The sequence below is a fragment of the Argentina anserina genome, chromosome 7 (genome assembly GCF_933775445.1).
Source record: "Argentina anserina chromosome 7, drPotAnse1.1, whole genome shotgun sequence".
Classification (NCBI taxonomy): Eukaryota; Viridiplantae; Streptophyta; class Magnoliopsida; order Rosales; family Rosaceae; genus Argentina; species Argentina anserina.
This window is the reverse complement of record NC_065878.1, coordinates 8,970,226-8,987,454: the sequence shown is the minus strand read 5'-3', so window position 1 is coordinate 8,987,454 and position 17,229 is coordinate 8,970,226. Positions and strand designations below refer to the sequence as shown.

The window sequence follows — 17,229 nt, the reverse complement described above, 5'->3', positions numbered from 1 at the left end:
TTGATATATTGACAACTTGATCGTTCTTTTTTATAAAAAAAAAACTTCATATAAAATCTAATTCTTAGATGAAGGCAAGTTTAAACTCATTATATGTAATACTGATAAATAGCAAGCTAGAGCCTTCATTATCATACGTAGTTGTGTTTTCCTATTAAATTAGTTTTTTTTAATTATTAAAGAAGAACTTGTCTGCTAATACACATATATAGTTACATATATATATATATATATACACACACACATACGATTCATATCCATAGTGAATGTTCATTTTGAAATTACTTAGTTAAGTTAATTATTTGATTCATTGTTCGGTCACATATTCACATCTACACCGTACCGATTTATCTTAAAGCATAATGTATATATTACTCATGCAAAATTTTAACACAAAGTAAAGTATCAAGTTGTGTATGGATGAGAATGGATTACATTGAGAATCTCCAACATTGAAGATTATCTTTCTTAGCTATATATATAACAGTGCAACTTTTTACTTTTACTACAAGAATGCGCTATGTGTATGTCATAAATTAAGAAATGTACGTTCACCTAATATGCTAGGGAGCTATAATATGACGCTAAATCCGGCGCCGCATTTCTACGTGACATGTCATGTCACATTGCCACATCAACAATTAAAATTATATAAAAATGTGATTGTAAATGAAAAAACAATTATATCATTGTTAATCCAACAGTTCTAAATTATTATAAAAATATTTTTTTGTTCTTTTTATCATTTATTCTTTTTATCACAATAATGCTTCTAAAATACAATTTAAAAAATTGAAATTTACGAAATATGCTTGAAATATGTGTGTGCACGAGCGAAATATATATATATATATATGTATAAAATATATTTTTAAAAACAAAAAATATATATAATATTTATTTTAAATTTCAAATGATGTAAGGTAACTACAACATTTATATTTAGATAAAAACTTTTGGTAAGATTTTTTTAGTTTTTTTTTTCTGAAAGTGAATATTTTTTTGTTATGGTATAATCGATTTAAGGGGATATGTAAGATAACAAATATTAATTTTTCTAGAATATACATATCTTAATTAATATCATATTTAATACAATTATGTCGATGATAATCTTTCTAGTGACAAATATGTAAAGATTTATAACTTTCGTATTTAATTAATTTACATTTATGATTAATTATTAAATATAATTAATTAATACAATTATCATATAGTCATCCCCCCCCCACACACACAGATATATATATATATATATATATATATATATATATCAATATATTTCAAGCATACTTTGTATATATCGTATTTTTTTAATTACATTTAAAAAAATAAATGATATAAAAAAGAACTACAATTTTTTTAATAATAATTTAGAGTTGTTGGATTAACAAAGATATAATTGTATTTTCATTCAAAAATGACATTTTGTGATTATTTGTAATTAATAACGTGACAAGATAACGTGTCATGCCATGTGGGATTGCAGCGCCGGATCTGATGTCATATTATGACGCTAAAACATTTTCCAATTTATTTATATCATCCTTGATTATAATTGTGTACAAGACCTATTTTTTAAATTACAATAGAGAAAATTCAGTAGAGTGACGTTATATAGCTACTTACGGTGAAAACCGCATAATGTACAATATTACAAGAGCATGGCTGGATTTCCAACTTTTATCATTTCTCTCTCTATCTCTCTCCTCCTCCTCCTCCTCAAAGCTTCCTCTTCCTCTCGATTTAGTACCCCCTCGCTTTCTCTGCACTCGATTCCCTTTGTTTTCTATTCGTTGTTCTAGGGTTTCAAATTATTCTGAGGCTCTCCTTTCTCCACAAACCCCATATAATATTAACGCTCTCCTTCATATATTAAAATCCCCCATTTTTTACTATATTTTTCTTGTTTTCTGTTCTCTTTAGCTCTCTGTGTATGGCTGGGTTAGACTTGGGTTCAGCATCTCGCTTGTTTCATCAGCAGCTTCAGCTCCCTGACCTTCATCTCCAGAGACCGCCGGAATCTGAAGATCATGACTCCAACCACAGAAACCTCTTCAACTCGGATCACCACCACCAAATCGAAGTGGGTGATGATGACAGCAATCTTCACCAAGGGCTTGATCTTGTGACCCCAAACTCCGGAGGCTCAGGTGGAGATGGTACTGCTCGGAGGTCCAGGGGCCGGCCTCCCGGATCAAAAAACAAGCCCAAGCCGCCGGTGATCATTACCCGGGAGAGCGCCAACACCTTGAGAGCTCATATTCTGGAGGTCAGCAGCGGCTGCGATGTGTTTGACTGCGTTGGAACCTACGCACGGAAACGGCAGCGTGGGATTTGCGTGCTGAGTGGGAGTGGGATGGTGACCAACGTGACCCTGCGTCAGCCGGCTGGGGCTGGCGCTGTGGTTACGCTACACGGCAGGTTCGAGATCCTCTCGTTGACCGGCTCATTCCTGCCGCCTCCTGCCCCACCAGGCGCCACCAGCTTGACGATATTCTTGGCAGGCGGTCAGGGTCAGGTCATCGGAGGAAATGTTGTGGGACCTCTCATAGCATCAGGGCCTGTGATCGTCATAGCTTCTTCCTTTACCAACGTGGCTTATGAGAGGTTGCCGTTGGAGGAGGAAGAGGAGCAGTTTCAGATTCAGCCGCCTGTGCCGCAGTCGTCCGGCGGTGGCGGAAGTGGAGGAGTAGGCAATAGCAACCCATTTCCAGATTCGTCTTCGGGGCTTCCCTTCTTCAATCTGCCCCTGAATAACATGCCTCAGCTACAAGATAGTTGGGCTGGAAACCCTACTGGGCGGTCATCATACTCATAGTTTTGTTCTAAGCTAGGTCAGGTCAGAGAAATCGATATTTGCATCAATTAAGAGCTCATTTGAACCCCCTTCGATCATCTGTACAATTGTTTCTTGCTTAGTTTTCCTTCAATCTCTTGTCGTTATAACTGGTTTCTATTTCTTAATTTAAGTGCTTTTTAGTGTGTTGCTTGTTTGCCAATTTCCGTTTCCAATCTTCACTGAACTCACTTGATCATCTAATTAGAATGATTCCATCTTTTTAAAGGATGTTGAGAATATATAACTTGCTCAAAATCAAATGATATAAAATTTAGCTTAACTTTATTAGTGAACATACAAACTGGATCTATCAAAACGGTTTAATGATCTATAGTTTAATTTTACTTTCTATGAGCTAATTTTAACCTGTGTGAAATCAAATGATATTCTATAAATTGGTTCCCCTTTCTTTAATTAGTATATTGAGACATAAAACTTAATATATCATAGACTTCAATAGATAATTGATCTCACACTTTTCAGAGAACATTGAGAAGTCATAACTCGATCGATCATTCGGAATCAAATACATGATATTATAAATTTACATTTTTTTTCCTATTCATGCATACATACAACCTCGATCTCTATTATATTTAGGCTTTGATCAGTAAAAAAAATATGGGATTAAAATAATATGAAAACATTAGAGCATTGTCATGAAATGGTTAAATTTTTTGTATCAAAAAATTAAGTTTGTGTTTTCTATGTACGATGTGTACATCAATGCAAGCCTTCCATGCCACTCCAATAAGGATATATTTCTATATGATCTCATATGGTTGTTTATCGAATAAATTATGTAAAGCTCTCTCTCTCTCTCTCTCTCTCTCTCTCTCTCCCGTAGCCTAGCTAGCTATAGATTTTGTTTATGCAAAAGTACCCCCGGCTTAGTTCTAAGTGTCGTCTCAAGTTAATTAGTCTCACCTTGACTCGATCGATCATTAATCTATCTCATACATGGCTTCTCTCTTTTTAGCTTAGTTTTTAACTACCTGGTGTATGTAATGACTAATGAGATCAGAATCAATTGATCAGCTTATCACTTTCTCTTTAGATCGATATATCCCTTCTCCCGGAAAAAAAAATTCCGGGAAATAATAAATTAATCAGAATTAAGGATGATGATCTCTCCTCTATTAAAATGTCAGGCCTTACAATTTTGCTGCTCCAAATCCTTATATGAGGTCTTTATGTATGTTAATGTCTGTTAAGAGTGGAGGTAGGAATAAGTGCCTAGCTAACTTCGATTCTTTGGTCATCTTCTTAAATAATCTAATGCTTGACAGATAAGAGAAGACTGGGGTCTTAGTCTTATTACAGCCTCAGATCATTGAGTACGGATAGCTCATAATTGGTAATTACAATGTTAATTAAGACCAGCAAATTAGTATAAGAGAGAAAACTTTTTGACTCCTATCATCAACAGCTTTTACTTAAGTATCAGATTATATAGTCGATTCGCTGCATATTAAATCTGCAATGGCAATTGTAATTAACTCAATCCATCGTACTATAAGAGTATCAAAATTATCATATGCTGGTTCAATTATTGAGTTACAATTTGCACTTGTATTAGCAATACTAGAAACAATCAGGTATAAGTGAGCGTGAAATATTTTCTTGCTGCGATAAACTAATGGAGAAATATATATAACACGGTTTCAAGCGGTAAGGTTTATATATAGACAATTCCGATCCACAAATTAATTAAGGTTCTGGATGTATTCACAAAACCTTCAGTACCCTTGTAATCTTAATTTCTGTATTCACCATTAGTTCACCAGAGCCCATGAAATAGCTATAAATATCGAGCAAGGTTACACTAAAAGCTTTATGAAAACATGTCTCAAGGCCAGAGGCTACAGAATTAACAAAATTTAACTGCTGTTATTATAAATATTGCAACGTACTGCGCGTGTTTAATTTCAACGTACCAGCCTCTCTTAGCTGGTCTCTTAGTCTTGTTCCCATAAAGAGAAATTCCTCAATATACGCCTGAATAATATGCCCTAGCTATATTAATTCACTTATTCAGTGTGAACTACTTAACAGTGTTGTCCAACAAATCCGATCTTATAATATAATTGTACTACGTACGTTACTTTTATTTGAAGGATCCAAAAAGACCAGTCCCAAAAAAAAAAAAAAAAAAACCTCAAGAGCATAATGTAGGCCTGCTACAGATTCTCATTGTTACATTATAGAGCAAGCATTTGGATTTTCATCACTAAATGTTTGTGGAGCATAGACATAGTGAATGAAATAAGGTGCAGTCCCCTCTTTCGTTTTGACCTCCACGACCTTTATCTCTTCCTTAGATTCTACTACCTTCGTAACTATTTCAGTTGATTTACCACTCTTTTTCTCCTCCTGTTTCTCTGAAGGTTTTGAGGAACTCTTCTCCTTTTCTTTGCTCTCATCCTTCTTCTCTTGTTTTGGGGGTACAATTTCTGCGTGCTTGTGGACCTTTTTGCGCAAGTATGATATTAGTTTTTCAGGATCGATTGTTCCTTCCACTGCTAAAGTTTGTGCTTTCATGTCCGTTTTAACATTGTGAACACCTGCATATGTATCATTGATATTTCATTAAGATCATAGCATAGTGCCCCCCCCCCCCCCCCCCCCCCCAAAAAAAAAGCAGACCCCATTGAAGACGAGAGTAAAGGTATACAACAAAGCCATTTATCCACCGTCCTTCTCACGGAGTCGTACGTAGACGTTATGATCTACTATCGATTAGATTGAAGACGTATGTTGAAATCATAAATATGTACATACCTTTGTTAGTTAATAGCTTCTTCTTCAGATCTTGCCCACATTGGTGGCAATGCATGTGAACCTTCACTAATGTTGTCCGTGAAATCGCCTTAATTTGAAATCAAACAAACAGAATTAGCCTGATCGAAATGCATGCTACATGCATCCACTAATTTCCTCAGTTACATATGTAAGTCTATCTATGACCAGCAGTTTCACTTTTTCTCATATATGAATCAGTAAATTACCTAGAGTAAGTTAATACCCAAAAATCAAGAAATCACCATGATCAATTATTTCGGCTGTAAACTTCGTATAAATGTCCTTAAGCATTATCTGTACGTGATTTTTTTCAATCACCTAATTACAATTTGGTCTACTAATCTACGTACAAACGAATTTTCTGGGTTTATATCTTACACTAATATTCTTCAATTGCTGCCCCGTAATGGTTTGATTAACACCTAAATTCTATATGTTCTGCTAGTAACTAGTGAGATAAATCATGTGATGGAAACAAGATATATAGTTAAATCGCCTAAAGAAATGCATTTGAAGAAGATATGGGAGAGAGAGTGAGCACCACTTCTTTGGTTATTTTGGTTTCCTTCACCACTATTTTCTCAGTTGTGGTGCTTTCCTTGTTCGGGACCTTGGGTGACACTAGCTCAATCTTTTTCTTACAAAGCTTCTCAAGCCGTTTTTGTATCCTTATCGGGTCGAAATCGCCTTTTACTTTGATTTCACCTTTCTCCCTTTCAACATCCACATTGTGAACCCCTGGTGAAATAAAGGAAGAATATATACAAAGTGTAATCAGATGACCTTTGATTTCCTGTTCCATTTTCTTCACAGATAGAAAATAAGTAAACTTAATTACCTGGGATAGCAATAAGAGGCTTTTTAATCTCACGAGCACACTGTGGGCAATGCAGGTTAACTTTATAAACAGCAGTGATTACTCCATCTTTCTCCTTGGCTTTCTTTTCATCTTTTGCTTTCTCTTCTTTGTGTTCTTTCTCCTTTGCTCCTTCTTTAGCTGCCATACCAATTAGCAGCAGAGACCAAAGAGGGATTTCTGATTTCAACACCAATTAAATGAATTAATAAGTAATTAACTGTATGCACATTGGAAATAGTTGATGAGTGATCGAAAGGGTATTAGCTGTGCATGTTTTTCAAAGAACCTGGTTGGTCGGAATTGGCATGGAGGTAGCTCACCACCCTTTGATTACTTGAATGGATGAAAAAAAAATGGTTGGTCCGTTTATATTGGAATTTAGTTTCTGGCACGTAGTCCATTAGATATGACCGTTTACCTTCTTGATTTTTTTTTCTTAGCTAAAAATTGGTTTCGTGTGCCATTTGGGTAGGAAACTAATGTCCCCTCAGTTAATATGGGTGTAGGATTGTTCATTAACACCCAATACCTTATAGTTGTAGTTACTAATATAGCCAAGTACGTACTCCACCCAATATCTACCATCACAAAGTGGCTTTCTCTAAGTTTAAGCAAAACAAGTAATCAATTCTCAAGATTCCTCATTCCTGTTCATAGAATTGTTATTTATATCGCGACAATTTGTTACCAAATAGCTATAGTACAGGTTAGTGATATGAATTCGCGGACAAACGTATTGCTGATTTCTTATTCATCGATCACAGTTGTGAATTTGTGGAGTAATTAGATTGAAGTAGAACCCACTTGGATTTATTCCAAGCCTAGATTGTGTCAATATTGCATTAGGTGTAAAACGTCATATTGATCCGTCTTATAAGCAATTAGGATTCCTAAGTGTACGTATATGTCACATTTGAGACAGTTTTCGTGCTTATATGAAAAGTGCTTGGCGTAATTGATACAGGAAAGGATAACTTTTTTGCTCTACACAACTAAGGATGATTTTGGAAAGGCATGTCCCAACGAATTCGATCATATTGTTCATTGATGTGCATCTTATACATTGATTTACACACGTGTTATAATACTTTTTAGTACAACTTAATTGTACACACCTCGCATATGGGGTGCGAATTTGTATTAGCCTATAATGAACAAGTTAATTGACATAGATAATTACATAGACATGCACTCATGCATGAAAGGATAGATAGAGTATATGAACAAATTAAGACATTTTGTTGTAAGTTGGGGGTGACATGTTAGTAGTAGGAAGAGGGTTAGATGCTGCGGTATTAGGAACATCCCCTCCTCGTCCACCTGTCGTGGCATTAGATCCGCCGTGCTTTGCCAACTGCTCATTTGCCATTTGTTCTCCGGCTCGAGCAATTTCTCCGGCCTTGGCGACATGATGCACCATTGTTGCTTCTGCCTCCTTGGCCAATCTTACCTCATGAGCAATGTCTGCTCGGGCTTTCGCTATTTCTTTCTCGGCCTATGTAGATTCGTACACAACAGTGTGTTAGTATTCCGGAACATAATTAAGAACAGATCATGCGAGTCGTGATTGAACTATATACGTATGAACATCTGATCAACCTCGATGGAGAATGATGATGCATGATAAAAGTATATGGTCTTGTACCTTCTCTTCGGCCCTAGCCTCTTCCTTGACCTGCTTCATGGCGCTCATTTCACTAAGCTTGTCCTTAACAGCCTGCATTTTTGCCTTTTTCTCTTATCAACAACCTACAAGGAAATCAAATTACTTGCACGTACCGTATAAAGCTCCAAATTGGAAATTCACAATTGTGCAATATATATTGATATAATCGGATCGACATCGCGCAGATGTTTAGTGTAATTGGGGATGATGTTTGAAGCATTCTAGCTAAAATTAATCTTCACCTCAATGCCAATTCAAGGTCCGGCTTTTAAGCTGAACTCTTATGTATGTTCTGTGACTCAAATTTCATTATTCAAGTAAGGGAATAGGAAACGCCAGGCAGTACTAAAGTACCTAAATAAGGTCGTGCAATAGAATGGTCATTGGTCTGGAGGGCTTGATTGATCGATCAAGTACTCCTTGGATTTTGAATATACTGCAAAAACACCTAGGTTTTTCCTAGGGTAAACCCGGAACTATTAAGCCTATAGTTATCTTTAAATGACCGAAACCAATCCTCATAGTTGGTGGCTATATTGACAAAGCCAGCATCTCTTCTTGGGCAAGCTCCGCCCGCCTCGCCTTCAACTCTTGCATCTCATTCACTAGGAACTTAACCACTCATCAACATGCTCAAATTATCTACTATCTTTTTAGGCAGCTTTAATCGTTTCAAACTGGAGTCAAATTTGGTTCAACTTTCCGTTAGAAGTAAATTAAGGATTGTGGGTACAAAACAAAGCAATAATATGGTCAAAATATGGCTGCTCTCCTGCCTACGATACAAAGCAATCTGATCAAAATGGATAACATTCCAACCAGTAGGGATGTAAATGAGCCGAATCGAGCTAAATATTAGGTCGTTTATGTTTAGCTCGTTTTTATTTGATCGAGCACGAGCTGGGCCAAAATTTAATTTTTGTGCTTCATTTTCAAGCTCGGCTCGGCTGAAAAAATCTCGAATTAGGCTCAGGTTGGCTCATTTTATTAGATGAGATTGAACTCGAATCGAGCCGGCTTGAATCATACGAAATTACAATTTTAAAATTTAGAAATTAAAACGAAAATTCAAAATCTAATGTCATTGCATCACACAAAATCCTTTTTATTTGTAATAAATTATAAATAACAAATCAAACTTGTTATAGAACTTAAAGTCTTTAACTAATTATGCTAGAAAGAAATTTGTAAGCTCTTTCGAACTAATATTATATTTTTTAATATTATTTCTCATATAAAAATTATAATTTATATATATTATAAAAATTAATAAATCAATCTTAATTAATAAACAAACCGAACTTTTAATAAGTCTAAATTAGCTCGTAAGCTAAACAAATCGAACGAGTCGAATACTTGTTGTTCAAGCTCCGCTCATTTTAAAGGTCGGGCTAAATATTAAGCTCAAACTCAGCTCATTTAACTTTACGAGCTTGAGCCCAACAAGCTAAAAATGAACTAAACACAAGCCGAATACGAATAGCTCGAACCTACTTAAAGCCCTACCAACCAGATAGGGTGATTACCAATATTATAGTAAAACGTAAAACGGATGGATGGAACAGTCCAAAATTAAATCAATGAATTAAGTTACTACGATATGAAGAAAATTTGCTTCCTAATTAGAATCTCGTTCAGCACTATGAGGAATCTACAACATGATAAACCAATGATAATTTTTTTTTTTTGCACGAGTTTCAGGCTCTCAAAGAGTTTTAGATTCAAAATTAGAAAACAGTCATTTGCCTATAAACATGATACATCTTCAAATGCAAGATTTGAAGTAAATATTATTGACCCTGTGAAACGACCTAAAACAGATGCTAGCTTCCGCGGTAAGTTGAGAATGAGAATGGTGACAGCAGCAGAGGAACATGAAAATGTTCCAACTTCTGTGACTCCCTGATTTCAAACACGATGAAAACACAAGGAAAGAACCCACCTGGGCAGTACTTTCCGGTGTTAAAACTTATCCTGTATATCCCTGGGTTCACCGCATCAACTATGTTCATCAACTGACCACTTCGCCCATCACTATTCGTAGTTGAAGACCCTTGAAATACCCAACCGCCTGTAGTTGACTCACCAAATACAGGACGAGGTTGATGACCCTTCCACATTTCCAAACATACTTCAATGCCTGCAGCCGGAGATCCTCGAGAAATATCCAAGACATGGGTTGTGATGGGTGGACGAGTTCGAGTTGGAGTCTGAGTTTTGACAGCTGAAATTTCAAAGGCACTTAGGTGACCTCCAATTATGCTTACACGATCTTCTAGGGTTTAGAAAATACCAAATGCATAAGTTTAAAATATATACAAACAATTTGATAGGTAATAAAAGTGAATGGTCCTGTCTCAAAAAGAGACAGCATGCAGAGCTGCATTAGCATCATCCTGAATGTATATGCAACTTCAAAATAGAGCAACAGGAAATTGCACTACCTTCCACTTTCTTAGCAGCAACTGTGGGATTCACATTGCCAGGGGAAGGATCCTTTTCTTTAGTTGAGAAAAGATTCCCAAGACGTAGTTCTGTTATTTTCATCTGCTCCTCGGCTGCAATCTCAAACTCAACAATAGGTCTATTTGGATATCGTTTCTGCAGAGACGACAAGTAACTAAGTAATATGAAAAACAAATTACAAAAGTATTGTAGAATAAACATCAGCATAATACCTGATGAGTATCAGTCTGTAAGTTTCATTTCAGGCACAATATTTATTGAACACAAGGCTAATAAAAATATCTACAATTCAAAGATCGGTTTTCATTTACTGTTTTAGACTTCTGGTAATAAACTCAACATGGTCATCACTGTTCTGATAGAGAATGAAACACCAGCTTTAGACCATCTCTGGCTTCTATATAAAAAGTATTTAAAAGCATTATAACTTCCCTAGGCCACCATAAACATACTCACACGCCCCCCCCCCCCCCCCCCCAAAAAAAAACACCGTCAAACATAATATGGGCATCACAGCAGAACATTCTACATCTCCACATAACTCTTCCCTTGCTTTCAACCATAAATGAGGGTTTGTCGGAAGATTATCAAGCCATATGAATCATGGAAAGATGCGAGTCAAGAATTAAATTCCTTGGAAAACAACTTTCAATCTGTGTCTCCAGTGGTTATTGAAAGATGAAAGACAATGAAATATATATGTATAGATCCATCATCTTAGGCTATTAGACAATACCAACAACCATGACAGCCTGGTTCAGAAAGGGGTGCCAAACACGAAGTTGCTAATTTCACTGTCAGAAATGCCAAAGTGGTCCTGGATTGGCTAAATGGCTGGGTGAGTGTTGTTGTGCGCAATCACATGGCAGAGGACTGGAATGTCTCTTAAAAGAAGCTAAACAGAAGCGAACGAATAGGTTAAATGGAAAAAATAACATCAAACTCAAAATGCATCATGACAACCAGGGAAGACGTGAAGATGGCAATGTTGCTTTATCAACTGACTACAGGAATGTCTTAAAGTTAGAGATGGTAGAGAAGGCAGAAATGGTTTTAAAGCTGTATGTAGTTTTAAAGCTTTATCAACTAACTACAACCAATGTCTTATCTTGTCCCTTTGTTCTATATTCTCAAACTTCTCTAAAACTACAGACAGCTTTAAAACCATTCCACCTTCTCTACCATCTCTAACTTTCCTACTGCACCACCACAAACATACTAAAAACCATTTTTGCCTTCCAAACAAACTATATCTTTTTGATTGTTTATTATTATTATTATATTTTTTTTTACTTTGGAGCACCATATTCATACTAACACCAACCCTTGCTGTACTTAAATGTGTTTATACAGTCCATTGGTAATAAATTGCATGTAAAGCTATTGAGAGAGACTACCAGAGAGAGAGAGAGAGAGAGAGAGAGAGAGAGTACAATAAATCTCTCTGATTTGAACTCGGCCAAAACATGAAAACCAAAAATTTCTACAACATACCAACTGGTACAGCAATAATTTATTTACTAATTGATATATTGTTTTCAATAGTTCCCTTAAATCCCGAGTTTATCTCCACTAACTAGTTAACATGCTCCTCATGGTACAGAAAGAAATTTTACAAACTAGAAGCTTGAAATGGAGATCAACTTCAATAGAAAAATACCTTTAATTCGGCCAGTATTCCATCAGTGCTCTTCCCTGACGCACATATAAGAAATATAAACCCAAACTTTTCCCTGTATTTAGCATTCCATTGATAGAGTTCCTGAGAAATCCATGTACATAACGATAAATTAGAAACCCTCAATCAACAAAATAACAACAGAAAACATTAAATGATTTTTCATTATGATATAGTGTTGTATATGTCTATGTATACTTCTTTTCCACACTAGAGCAAGAAGAAAACGCTAGGGTTTTACTGACCTGTAAGCTAGAAGTCGTAGCAGTTGCCAAAGCAGTTGACTGCTCTCCTTTGCTCCATCTACAAAATGGCTTCTACACTTATCACTTAAATGTAAAAAGATAAGAATAGAGAAACAAAAATATAAGGTGAATAAAATAGCATCAAAACCGAAGACAGTAAACAGGTTTTCCCCTTATCCTTTACTGGGTATACAGCTATCAAGAGTTCAAGGGATCTGAAAATTTAGCCTCTCATCTTGATGATACACCCATCTCAAACATAACTTGGCATAAAACATTGACGACTCAAACTTGCCAAAAATCTTTTAAACATTTAAAAGCAAAAACGACAGCAACAGAACCTTAACTCAAATTCATCCATTCAAATTCATTTAAAAATAAAATAAAATAGTTCATTTTCAGGTATGAGTATTCACTGCGTGAGGATCAGAGGCAGAGAACATGGGTATAGGTACCGTGGGTCAGAGGTGTCTTCGTTGAATACTATGTTGAACTTTTCTTGACTGTGGGCCAATTCTCCTGCTTGGTCTTTTCTAAAGTTCTTCTTATCTAGCAGTAGATGAGTCGAAAATGTCCTCAAATTGAGCAAACCAATGATAAAGAGATAAAGAGGATGCAAGTGTACCCATCAATTGTTTAATAAATAATGTGAGTTGGTACAAATTATAGATGCAGGTAATGGTTTTGGAGGTGTTCTTGTATATCTTACAATTTCCACAACTGTGCGAAAACTGCCCTCTTGAACAGATAGTTAAAACGATTAAATAGATATAGATAGAAAGCCTAGAGTAGTTCACAAGATAAATACACTCACTTAAACAATCGTTTGTTATTGAAAATAAGTGGAAAAAAGGATCTTAATATAACATTACTAGTCAGCACTACATGGAACAACTCCCCTCTCCTAATTCATTTCTCCATATAGGTTTGAATACATGTAGATATTAGAAGGAATTAAAGGACACTTCACAAATATGGTGGGAGTGTTTGTAGCAGGGTGGGAGGGCGTTAAGTATACAACGAAACTAGATGATATCAGACAGACGTTAAGAGCGTGAAAAGAAAACGTAAGTTTGATGTACACCACCTCAAATACCTGGCCCAACAGTATCCTAACTACCTGCAGATCAGTTGCGGCGATAAGAATTTGCAGTATACACACAACCACCGTACAGAGCACAATAGCTTACTCTCTTTGAAAGCTCCTGAGATGTGATTTTGAAAATTTTCTATTTCTTTCCATCCAAACACCCAAAAGATAGACAATGCACTACAACCCCAGGGAACTGGCTCTCTTCCCTTTGCCAAAAGCATATTGCTTTTGACAGAAAGAGAAGGGTCACCTGCTATAATCTCCTAGCTAAACCAGCACTTAAAAAGTGCCGCGATAGAAGAGAAGCTACTTCAATATGCATAAAATATGGTAGACTCTCCCTCTATGACACACTATTGAAGACAGACGCAATGACTTGGCTTCCTCAATTGAAGCATATTACGAGTTTTTACCATTCCAAGCACCACCAACCAGCCTAAAACCTAGACCATTAGGAGAACCTCAGGTTTTACATGGAACTTGCAAAACTGGATTTAATTCATCATTATTCAGGAATGTGTTAGAAAAATTACCCAAAAAGGGTTTCAACCTCTCATGAGTTATTGAAAGCAGTCAAAGCACCAACCTGACCTTTTCTAACACTATTTGAAAAGACTGCTTTCATTCAAAGGTTGGTCCCCAGTCCCCACTATAAGTAAGCTGAAGAAAACAGGAAAATAGGCTCATCCATGCACCTACCATGGCCTTCTACTCAATCATGTACTACTTGTAACACCACCGCATCAAAGAAATATCCCTTTCTACCATATTCTCAAGTCCCAAACTCCTTATTACAGCACCGCATCTCCAGTGAAAATCCTTTTCTACTGAATTGTCAATTTCCAAATAATTCTTACTACTTAATTCTCATTACAGAACCAAAGAATTTTAGCTTTCATCTGCTTCATCTCATTCTGATCCAACTAAATTGACTTTTTTCCCAAAACAGTCTTGGAAAATTCATTCAATTCAAGGGCTTCCCAGGTGTCAAAATTCTTTCCAGAATCTACATGCCCACACTACCAACTATAAGCTGAATAAACTGGCCATGTTGGCTCATCCATACAAATGACGAACTCATCAGACCCAGATGACAAAACCTCAAAGAAATAGCGAACAAAGCATTATCCCCAACACCAAAAAAAAAAAACGAAAGCCTGTTGCAAGACAGATAAGCACCCCATCCCCCACAGCTCCTCCCTCCTCGGGATCCACACATACCCTACTGTTTATTTGCATTTAAAAGCCCCAAAAAGACGGCCATCATAGCACATCTTCCCTAAACCCTCTCCTTCTTCCTTTCACCAATAAACTTTGATCCTTCACACTTAACACAGCCACACAAGAAGCACACCCAGTCTTCTGAGTTGAGTTACAAAAAATCTAGTCAAGACTGGGCCACCGCTACGAAACTAATAACATCAATAATCCAAATTCAAATATAGCATCAACCACATCAATTTCCAGCTAGCTGGAGCAAACATTGAACCTAAACAAGTCTACCAAAACCTACAACACTTTCGACGAATCAAAACCGAAAGCCATAACAATAACACACAACTCTCGCGATCATACTCATCTTAATCAAACAGCACAAACAGAACATCATGCTAAGAATCCAGCCTATCAGCAACATCCTAAAGCAAACTAAACCAATCAATTCTTTCGAAAATGCAGATCAAAAGTCTCAAATGCTAGAGCATGATCCAATCAACAAATGAAACTTAAATATATTAACAATAAAAAGGAGAGAGGTTGGAGGGTTGAGAAAACTGAACTGAGCAGAGGTGGAGTGGGAAGAAGGAGGAGGAGTGTGGCCGATCTGAGGATGAGCAGAGAAAGCCTGAAGCCAACCGGTGACGTCGACTTTGTTGAACCAAATGTCTCTGGCGGCGGTGACTGCTTCCCCGAGAGAAGAGAAAGGCGGGGACTTTGCCATTTCTGTCGCGAATTGAGAGCTTCCACAGCAAGCTAAGAATTCCTCCTCCTCAATTTTGAACCCGCCTTCCTCCATCTCTGTGTTTCACTCGACTCTTGAGATGACGACCAATCTGGACACTCTTTTTTTCACTCCTTTCTATATGTTATAATTTAGATAATAACCGTAATTTTAATGAATGATATCGGCTTATATATATATATATATATATATATATATATATATATTCTTAATCTAATACAGAGATAGAGTTTTTTTTTAGGGGGGGGGGGGTTGTTACAAGAGAGGCTAAGCAAAAAGAAACACTAAACACCACTAGAAGAGTAAGAAACCCTTCTCATGATGGGTTCTCATCTTTTGAAGTAAAATTGAGTACCACCTTTGAATAATTTTCAAGTTATTGCAGTGTCAAAAATAAGTCTCATAATCGTTGGTAGGTATTTTGGTACTTTTCAACCAAGTATGGTTCGATATCTAACTCATTATCCTACGTCCTTATGTACACTAGTGTAATATCTCTATGTAAAGATCTCTATATGGATTAACTTTGTCATTAAGGCGTCACTAAATGATAATCATAATCTAGAAAATTCTCATGAGACGAATGAGTATCTTTTGATCAATGGATCAAGTTGTGTCATACTCTCGCTTTCTTCTTTGAGCGAGTAATCAAACCAAGTGGCTTCCTTCATTCCTTGAGGAACCACAGCCTTGACGCCATGTTGTCATGTTTTAGTCACTATGCCACCATCCTATGGCGGTGGCGCAATGCCAAGTATTTTCTTGGTTGCCCAATTTTGGATAGCGCTATGTCCTCTCAATGAGACTGGAGGTGGCAAACAAGCTAGTTCGAGTCGGCCCAGCTCATTTAAACAGGCAAAACCTTGCTCTTGCCGTGCTTGGACTGACCCATATATTTAAATATTAACACAGCCAGACCTATGGCCCAAGTCCATGTCGGGCTGGGCCCGTGTTGGGCAGAAAAAAACAAGCCGGCCCGGTCCATTAGCATTATAAGACACAATTAACATAAAAAAGTGTAATTAGAATATTTGTTTTACATAACTATTTAGAATAATAAAATAAAATAAATAAAATACTATCACACATTTGATAATCTTATTTATAAAACGTTACATATGTCAAAACGATGATTTGTATTACTACTTTGACGATATTTGTGAAATAATAATGAAATAATCAAGAGGTTTTGATTTCTAATATTCAAAACTCATTACCATAATTGTTTAAATATTTATGTAAATAATATAAAATTACGTGTATAATTGGTTGACCCATAAATTGACGACCCGGGCTCAAAACGGACTACGGTCGGGTCCGGCCCATGGGCTAATATATTTTGGCCCATTAAAATAACGAGCTTGAGCCGGACCGAGCTATTAACGGGCTTGGGTCGTGCGGGGCAGATTTTTAATGGGCTGGGCCTATGTTGGGCTCAGGCTTTTTGGCCTACTTGCCAGTTTTAAATGAGACATTAATTCTTGCAGATTGGAGCCATACGATCTCATCACTTTAATTATGAGATTTGATAATTATGACGAGACACAGTGCAGACAAATCACGACAATTCCAAGTTGTTCTACATGAACACCTTTGTTCTTATCTCCCCCTTACGACG

General features: G+C 36.5%; 4 protein-coding genes across 7 annotated transcripts; 1 reads left to right on the top strand and 3 right to left on the bottom strand.

Moving 5' to 3' along the window:
- Positions 1 to 1,675: 1,675 nt before the first annotated feature.
- On the top strand, positions 1,676 to 3,002 carry LOC126802343 (AT-hook motif nuclear-localized protein 23-like). Its single transcript, XM_050529962.1, has one exon. The coding sequence runs from the start codon at positions 1,937 to 1,939 to the stop codon at positions 2,819 to 2,821; it is 885 nt and encodes a 294-aa protein (XP_050385919.1). The 5' UTR covers positions 1,676 to 1,936; the 3' UTR covers positions 2,822 to 3,002.
- A 1,950-nt stretch (positions 3,003 to 4,952) lies between these two features.
- On the bottom strand, positions 4,953 to 6,677 carry LOC126802344 (heavy metal-associated isoprenylated plant protein 4). Its single transcript, XM_050529963.1, has 4 exons — positions 6,483 to 6,677; positions 6,186 to 6,382; positions 5,624 to 5,711; positions 4,953 to 5,406 (listed from the first exon to the last, which is right to left on the bottom strand). Exons 1-4 carry the CDS (start codon positions 6,646 to 6,648, stop codon positions 5,039 to 5,041), a joined length of 819 nt encoding a protein of 272 aa, XP_050385920.1. The 5' UTR covers positions 6,649 to 6,677; the 3' UTR covers positions 4,953 to 5,038.
- A 1,054-nt stretch (positions 6,678 to 7,731) lies between these two features.
- Positions 7,732 to 8,226, bottom strand: LOC126802345 (late embryogenesis abundant protein 6-like). Its single transcript, XM_050529965.1, has 2 exons — positions 8,149 to 8,226; positions 7,732 to 7,998 (listed from the first exon to the last, which is right to left on the bottom strand). Exons 1-2 carry the CDS (start codon positions 8,224 to 8,226, stop codon positions 7,732 to 7,734), a joined length of 345 nt encoding a protein of 114 aa, XP_050385922.1.
- A 1,502-nt stretch (positions 8,227 to 9,728) lies between these two features.
- LOC126802341 (uric acid degradation bifunctional protein TTL) lies at positions 9,729 to 15,731 on the bottom strand. 4 transcript variants are annotated; one of them, XM_050529958.1, is made up of 5 exons: positions 15,430 to 15,731; positions 12,559 to 12,616; positions 12,296 to 12,397; positions 10,614 to 10,770; positions 9,729 to 10,444 (listed from the first exon to the last, which is right to left on the bottom strand). In XM_050529958.1, exons 1-5 carry the CDS (start codon positions 15,663 to 15,665, stop codon positions 9,993 to 9,995), a joined length of 1,005 nt encoding a protein of 334 aa, XP_050385915.1. In that variant the 5' UTR covers positions 15,666 to 15,731; the 3' UTR covers positions 9,729 to 9,992. The 4 variants fall into 4 exon arrangements, with proteins under 4 accessions (XP_050385915.1, XP_050385916.1, XP_050385918.1 ...); XM_050529959.1 differs by having other exon boundaries at positions 9,729 to 10,441; XM_050529961.1 differs by having other exon boundaries at positions 9,729 to 10,393.
- Between the last annotated feature and the right edge of the window lie 1,498 nt (positions 15,732 to 17,229).

Coding starts and splice junctions, on each gene's coding strand:
- LOC126802343 (XM_050529962.1), top strand. CDS start 1,937: ATGGCTGGGTTAGACTTGGGTTCAGCATCTCGCTTGTTTCATCAGCAG.
- LOC126802344 (XM_050529963.1), bottom strand. CDS start 6,648: ATGGCAGCTAAAGAAGGAGCAAAGGAGAAAGAACACAAAGAAGAGAAA. Junction 5,712..6,185: donor CCAAAATAACCAAAGAAGTG/GTGCTCACTCTC, acceptor TTTCAAATTAAG/GCGATTTCACGGACAACATT. Junction 5,407..5,623: donor GAAGCTATTAACTAACAAAG/GTATGTACATAT, acceptor ATACATATGCAG/GTGTTCACAATGTTAAAACG.
- LOC126802345 (XM_050529965.1), bottom strand. CDS start 8,226: ATGCAGGCTGTTAAGGACAAGCTTAGTGAAATGAGCGCCATGAAGCAG. Junction 7,999..8,148: donor AGGCTAGGGCCGAAGAGAAG/GTACAAGACCAT, acceptor GAATCTACATAG/GCCGAGAAAGAAATAGCGAA.
- LOC126802341 (XM_050529958.1), bottom strand. CDS start 15,665: ATGGAGGAAGGCGGGTTCAAAATTGAGGAGGAGGAATTCTTAGCTTGC. Junction 12,617..15,429: donor TCCCACTCCACCTCTGCTCA/GTTCAGTTTTCT, acceptor GCCATTTTGTAG/ATGGAGCAAAGGAGAGCAGT. Junction 10,771..12,295: donor GAATACTGGCCGAATTAAAG/GTATTTTTCTAT, acceptor TCGTCTCTGCAG/AAACGATATCCAAATAGACC.